This window comes from Phoenix dactylifera, chromosome 9, assembly GCF_051530095.1.
Source record: "Phoenix dactylifera cultivar Ajwa chromosome 9, Ajwa_hap1_PhDact_Kaust_v1.1, whole genome shotgun sequence".
NCBI classification, from domain to species: Eukaryota; Viridiplantae; Streptophyta; class Magnoliopsida; order Arecales; family Arecaceae; genus Phoenix; species Phoenix dactylifera.
Genome location: NC_143198.1, coordinates 1,131,872 through 1,139,343, shown reverse-complemented (window position 1 = coordinate 1,139,343; position 7,472 = coordinate 1,131,872). Strand labels below are relative to the sequence as shown.

The 7,472-nt window shown below is 44.2% G+C and overlaps 1 protein-coding gene across 1 annotated transcript; it reads left to right on the top strand.

Moving 5' to 3' along the window:
• The first annotated feature begins 2,866 nt into the window (after nt 1-2,866).
• LOC120108451 (putative serine/threonine-protein kinase WNK1) lies at nt 2,867-6,552 on the top strand. Its single transcript, XM_039122058.3, has 7 exons — nt 2,867-3,427; nt 3,516-3,553; nt 3,640-3,867; nt 3,977-4,197; nt 4,416-4,573; nt 4,672-5,107; nt 5,199-6,552. Exons 1-7 carry the CDS (start codon nt 3,353-3,355, stop codon nt 6,257-6,259), a joined length of 2,217 nt encoding a protein of 738 aa, XP_038977986.2. The 5' UTR covers nt 2,867-3,352; the 3' UTR covers nt 6,260-6,552.
• The last annotated feature ends 920 nt before the right edge of the window (nt 6,553-7,472 follow it).

Below are 7,472 nucleotides of genomic sequence, written 5' to 3'. Positions count from 1 at the left end.
GGATGGCAACATAGGAGGCAAGATTTCTTTACGCCGAGACCAAAGTTTAAAAGGAGTTGTTTTCATGCGCTCACGTGGCCTTCCGTCCTCTCCCTCCCAAATTCCTAGCGCCTGATGGCGGAGGGGTTTTCCACACCGACCTCATCTTTCCACCCCCGACCTGGATACGTCGTCCCATCCCTCACTTTTTTTTTTTTTTTTTTTGGTACATCAGTAGATTGCAGTAGCTTACGTCAGCCTGGCATGAGTACCATCTTTAGCATCAAGAGAAATAGGATGACACAAAGATAAGAGGGCAGAATCAATCTTAGTGCATAAAACCCCTTCTGAATGGGAAGCAGCAAATAAGACGACTCAGTGTATAGCCCTAATCACCTCACGGAACACATGAGCAATCTGGATCGAGCGGCAACTTGACACAAGCCTCTGGATATTATTGAGTATGGGATGGTCGTCTCCTTGGTGCCCGATGTCATAGAGCCACTCAGTTACCGTAGTAGAGTCTCTTTCTAGGATTAGGCAGATTGCCCTTAGGATCCTCCTTGCATAGGTGACTCCTTCCCATGCTGTCCTGAGCTTTACTCTAATAGCTGTCATATCGCAGGTGCGCCGCCCGCTTGCCATGACTAGCTTGGAGTCATGATTCTGGATCACAAACCCAATTCCTCCTCCATCTCCTTCTGCCGAGGTGTTACTGTCGAAGTTCACCTTAAGATGATCAGAGGATGGGGATTTTCAAGAGACAAGTATCACTTGGGGTGCTGTGGCAGTAAGTGGGAACCTTAGATGTCTCTAGCCAACCTCGATGGAGATGCCCGAGTGGTGGCAATGATCTCAGTCACATGATCGAGTGGCTCTGTCCACCACAGTCCTCGAAGGAGTTTGCTTGTTCTCAAAGATGGGATCTTTCCGGTCTGGTCAATGCACATTTTTGCTACCTGTCGCGCAACCATTGGTGGATATTGTGGGGGCGCCGAAGGGGCAGCTCTCCATCGCAGCCCGAGGCCTTTAAATTATGGATGGACACGTCATGAGGGGAATCTGGATCGTGTCTGGGACGAGAGAGCTGAGTGGAGTCGCCCAACGTCTGCCGTACTTCGTTTAGTACACTGGCTGTTATAGTTTAATTGACCGGGAAACTCGGCACGGAAAAGTCCTCATGGGGAACATCGCACAGTGTTTCCATCCAATTGGCGCTTGCCACGATCGATTTTCTTTTTCTCTTCTTTTTTTGTTGTATTGTAGTCTGTTTCGAGATTGTCTCCTCCGTATGTTTTTTTTTACTTTTTATTTATTTAAAGTAAACCCGAACGCTAAACACCGCTAAACGTAAACCGGAATCACTAAAGCAATCTAGAATAAATAGAGCCATCTGAATATAAAATGTCCAACAAGATGAAACATTTGAATCACCAATCATCATAATCTACATATCCAAAATGCCTAAAAACAATATTGAAGTTTTCTGAAAATATATTACCTATGCAGGAAGTGGTTTAAAAGTAATTAATTATTTGATAATGATATGATGGTGAAGATGAGTATTTGTTATGAAATTCATAAACTTCGAAAGGAATTGATGCATGGTTTGTTTATTTGAGTTTGATCTAATTTACAGATGTGCAAACATGATGAATCGAGTCGATTTCCTAATATGCAAACATGTCCTATGAATTTCGGTTGTCGAATTTTTGAGCAAGTCATATGTGCCGTAACATTGGTCTGCCTTATTAGGAAATGCACCAAGTTTAAACTTCATATAGTTTTGGAGCAGCTTAACATTTTCCTACTCATATTCATCTTTAGCTCGACTCAATTACACCCTCTGCCCAACTCTTATGCAGCTCTGATGACACAATCTCCCATTTCGTGCAAGAGATCATTCTTTTACCAATCATTTCTATTTTACCAATAAAATGATTTCTGAAGCCTATTCACCAAGGCCTATGTTATGTTATCTCCAAGTTAAATGCATCCTATTCTTTATTCAACCATTTATTTTTCTATTGACTTAGGGGAACTCTTAAAAAAATGGATTCAAGTCTCCGGGTGGCTCGCCATAAATAGCTATGATTTCAATCGATTTACGTGTTGCTACAAATTTTTTTTCTATTTCTTTGAACTGTCAGCTAGCTACCAATTTAAGATAGTAAAAGATAGCAAATGTCCAACCTTGACATCCTCAGGAAGCTTTGAGCGACAAGTCAATTGCTGAGAACTGATCTATAGTCTATATGAGAAAGATTAAAAAATTTCACATCCTTGCTTTTATCCCTTTTGCCCAAAGATAGCCCTTAACTTTCGCATAATGAATATCTAATCCATGTTTTGCTCACCACGCAACATGGAAATTTCCAAATCATGCAAAATAGCACAGTAAAGATAAGATGTCAAATAAATTCTTCTCATAGTAACTAATAACAGCACAATTTATTACATATTTTTGCCAAACGAGATATTTATGATTCATTTATTCATTATATGTGTGTGTGTGTGTATATATCACATGTAACCCATTAGCCGAAGGTTGAGAAAGATTTTATGCACATTCTTAGACTTTTTAGGCTTTAAAATGTAGGATATATCAATACAAACCATGCGATTATAAAAGACAGAAGAAACACATGAGAAGCAAAGGGCATAGCAAAACAACATTTCTGGCCACAATTCATGAATATTGAAGCATCTGTGTATAACTAAAAAATGCAGTTATTCGAAAATAATTATTACCATACATATGTGATGTGTCTGCAGGTCCACCCACAATACAATGCTAAAAAATCCTTATAACTTAATCGAGCCAGAACTTGTGGTTTTGAATCTGTTTGGGAGAGAGATTAGTATGTCATTATGAGTTTTCACAACCAAGGATGAGAGAGAGAGAGAGAGAGAGAGAGAGAGAGAGAGAGAGAGTCCGTGAGAAGGCCTAAAGAGGGATGGAGACTGCTACCAGGAAACAAAAAAAAAAAAAAAGAAAGGAAAGGAAGAGAGGGAGGGATGGCGTGAAAAGTTTTGGTCCCTCCATCTGTCGTTTTTGTCCTGTAGGTTGGTATCTCCCTACTGAATTATGGAACAACCTTTGGAGCTGAGTTGGAAAACCTTGTTCTCTTGGTGAAACCGCCCAAAGCCTATCTCCCCTTCCCCTCCCTCCTTCCAACTCCTCTTTCACCCTTCCATTTTTCTGCTGTTTTCATAACAGGCAATTGGTCTTTCCTGACTCATTTTTTCTCATCTTCCATCTATCCATTTAGGCTGGAATTCCCTCTCCTCAGAAGTAAGAGGTCTTGCTTTTTTTTTTTTTTATGGTCCTCTAAGGAAGGATTTTTACAAGTAAGCACTGGAGCTAAGTAGAATGATGGGTGCAAAGGCCCAGGTGTCAGATTACCCAGAATTTTTAGAGGTCGATCCCACGGGAAGATATGGCAGGGTACTTGCAGAAATATATTTGTTTTCCTTTTTGTTCGAAGTTCCTAAGTTGGGCAACTTCACAATCTTTTTCGTTTTCCTGTCTGCAGTACAATGAGATCCTTGGCAGGGGAGCTTCAAAGACAGTGTAAGATCCCATTCCCCCCTGCTGTCCACCTACTCCAGCTTCCTCTTCTTGGTTCATGGCTTTCTCATGTTGGAATCTGATGGCAGTTACAGGGCTTTTGATGAGTATGAAGGGATTGAGGTGGCATGGAACCAGGTGAAGCTCTATGACTTCCTTCAGAGTCCTGAGGACCTGGAGAGGCTCTACTGTGAGATCCACCTCCTCAAGACCCTCAGGCACAAGAACATCATGAAGTTCTACACCTCCTGGGTCGACACCTCCAAGAGGAACATCAATTTTATCACCGAGATGTTCACCTCCGGCACCCTCAGGCAGTAAGTGAATCTCCCCCACACTAAAGATCTGGGTCACTGTTTTATTCTTGATTCAATCCCTTCCTTTTTTTTGTTTTTGTTTCTTTTGTTTCCTCCTCTATTGGAATAGGTACAGGCAGAAGCATAGGAGGGTGAGCATCAGGGCAGTGAAGCATTGGTGCAGGCAGATCTTGAGGGGCCTCCTCTACCTCCACAGCCATGACCCCCCCATCATTCACAGGGACCTCAAGTGCGACAACATCTTCATCAATGGGAACCAAGGGGAGGTCAAGATCGGCGACCTCGGCCTCGCCGCCATCCTCCGGAAGTCGCACGCCGTCCATTGCGTAGGTGCGCCCGCCATGGCCTGCTTTTATCATCATATAGCTTTCACGCTAGGCTAGGGACATTGCCAATCTAGTCTCTTTTCTTCATTCCTTTGTGGCAATGACTTAGTCTCAAAGATGCTGCCCACCCTCTATTTTTAGATTTAGATTTGGATTTGGATTTGGATTTGGATTTGGATTTAGATTTAGATTTAGGTGGTATCTCCATTCCTTCCTCGACAGGCACACCGGAATTCATGGCCCCCGAGGTGTATGAGGAGGAATACAATGAATTGGTGGATATATACTCTTTTGGGATGTGTATCTTGGAGATGGTCACCTTCGAGTACCCTTACAGCGAATGCACGCATCCGGCGCAGATCTACAAGAAAGTTATCTCAGTAAGATCCCATATCTTTGAATCCTCATAGCTAATTATAGCATTGCTGCAATGCCTAAGAGTTATTTTGTTGCTGTCTTACGGTCGTAAATCCGGTAGGGGACCAAGCCTGAAGCTCTGTATCGAGTTAAGGATCCCGAGGTGAGGCAATTCGTGGAAAAATGCTTGGCCGCAGCTTCCCGAAGGCTTCCTGCGAGAGAGCTTCTCAAGGACCCATTTCTCCAAATCGATGATCGCGGTATGGTCTATGGAGAGGGAGAATTGAGCGACATGGGCCGGATTGTGAGGCAACCTTCTCTTAATCTCCTTCTAAGTAGCGATTCTTCGTACACTAATGGATTCTCCAGCAGTCTCCACCGAGAAACAGAGATAGAAAATGGGTGGGGCTGCCATGCTGCTGGCATGGAAATCCATGGAATGGACCTTTTCAATAGCCAAGAAGACGAAGCACTGGCTAATGTAGATATCACAATCAAGGGAAGGAGGGGAGAAGATGGGGGCATTTTTCTGAGGCTCAGGATTGCAGATAAAGACGGTATGAGAGAATTTAGATCCTCTGAAGCTTTCCTGTTTTGATTCATTCATGAGCAAGGGAAACCCATCATCACCTGTGATCTGTTTTGCAGGCCGTGTGCGCAACGTATACTTCCCCTTCGACATCGAAGCTGATACTGCATTGAGTGTTGCGACGGAGATGGTTGCGGAGTTGGATATAACTGATCATGAAGTAACTAGAATAGCAGAAATGATCGACGGAGAGGTAGTGTCCCTGGTGCCGGAATGGAAACCAGGACCTGGAATAGAAGAAATGCCAGGAGCTCCTACTGCAAGTTTCTGTCAGAATTGTGCATCCAATGCCTCATCATGCGGTTCGCTCATGGACTACCTTTCACTCAAGTCTCCAGGCTGTGCTAATGTGCAATCCATTCATTGTTCCAATCTCGAGTGTGCTGCGATGCATGGCCGGTTCGAAGAGAGAACGTACCAAGTCGAGGGATCTGAGGATAATGTGACCGAGGGAGCACCGGTGCTGTCTACCAGCCAATCGGATAATTGCTCCGACGATGAAGGTGACCAAGCTGAGGATGAGAGGGTTGCACACATCAATGGCTATCTACAGAGCGAAAGTACGAAGTCGTCGGGCCATTCGTATTCTGGTTCCAACCAACAGCATTGCCTCGAGGTACCGGAATTAAGATTCGGCTCTCCTCGACCTGATATATCAGATGATTATGAAAATGAGATCCATCAAGAATTGAGATGGCTCAAGGCAAAGTACCAGGCAGAGCTAAGAGAGTACAGGAATCGACACTTGGGAGAATCAGGAAGAGCTTTGCATCCATCCCCGGAATTTGGCAACGGGGAAATGAGAGTGGAGAATGGTGCTGCAGGTTCCTTGCTCCTTGAACATTCACAAACTTCAGAAAACAAGACAATGAAATCCTTTCATTTGGGAATGCATTTTTCATTTCACATCCCTTGTGGCGACGCAGAACCAGGCCCCGGAAAGAAGAGTTTTCCAGCCGATAGCAATGAGAGCCGCCCCGTTTTGGGAGCCCGAAGGGCCCGAGATTGCGAGGCGAATGCTGAGAGCAGCCCTGAGATGTTCACAGCAAAGAATTTCTATGCGGGAGCTCCTCTGCTTTGCAGAACCAAGTCCCTCCCTGCTGATGCAGTGGATGTTTGATATCTGCAAGGCATTCTCAAGATAATTCCATCATCACTCACTTCGACTGTATATTGTTTTTGGCCCGCTACTTGCATAAGATTGCGCAGCTCTTCTGCCTCACTGTATATGGGTAATGAAGTGAGTTGAAATGCGAGGGTGTCTGTATTCACTCGTGAGCACTATGTATCGTTCTTTTACTTCCTAGAATCGAAGAGATCAATTCAGGCAGACTTTGTATGATGTGATGCAACTCCATGCGGTGTAACTCGAGAAGATTTACATGAGAAACGAGAGACATCTCATTTCATCTAGATTCTAAATATTTTACGCTCTCTTTTTCCTTGGGGGAAGACCTCCATGTTTGCCCATTTTCTTAACTTCCAGGCTCAGCGAAGAGATTGAAGCGCACGTAAAACAATTTAAATGCACTCGGAATGCAGCATGCAACGGGGACAAGCAAAATGAGCATGGTGATCGAGCGGCCTAAGATGTTAAAATCTACGAAGCACCAACTAAAGAAATCCTCCATCAAACCGACAGCAATCTAAATGAGCAAACGAGAGGGCAAATATCCAAGCTAAATGGATCCTTTCAAAGTACTGCGAGCTTTCTGAAGGTGCTGCTCTGTGCCCGACAAGCCCATCCATGCATGCCTCGCTGGATGGAGATGCCAACTGTGTGTGGAACCATCCATTAATGCTTTATTTATTTATTTATTTATTTATTTTTTATTTTTTGCTAAAGATGGTGGTATCATACATAATGTGTATCTACAACCAAAAAAATTAAAAGGCAAAACATCACAGAGAGCACTCGGCGGCTCCGTCTCGTAACAAAGAAGGCTATCCAATCTGCAGCCCCATTCGCCTCACGAAATACATGCTTCGTCTGAATGACCATTCCATTACAAACCAAGGCCCGAATATCCCTCAGCAGCAGGTGGTAGTCGCTGACCCCCTTTGACACCCGTAGAATCCACCCAATGATCGTCGTGGAGTCATCCTTCAAAAGGACCTTTTCATCCGCAGAGCACACCTGACATAACACAGTCTGAATCAGGCCGCTCGTAACTCCTACTCTGGCACCAAGGTGTCAAACAACTGGCATCTCCTGACAGTAATCACCATCCATTAATACTTAGCAGCATGCATGCAGATGCTGGTGGTGAGTTCCACTCATTGGCGCATGATGGGAAACGGTTGGCCAACCCCAGGGGACGTCAGTCATTTAG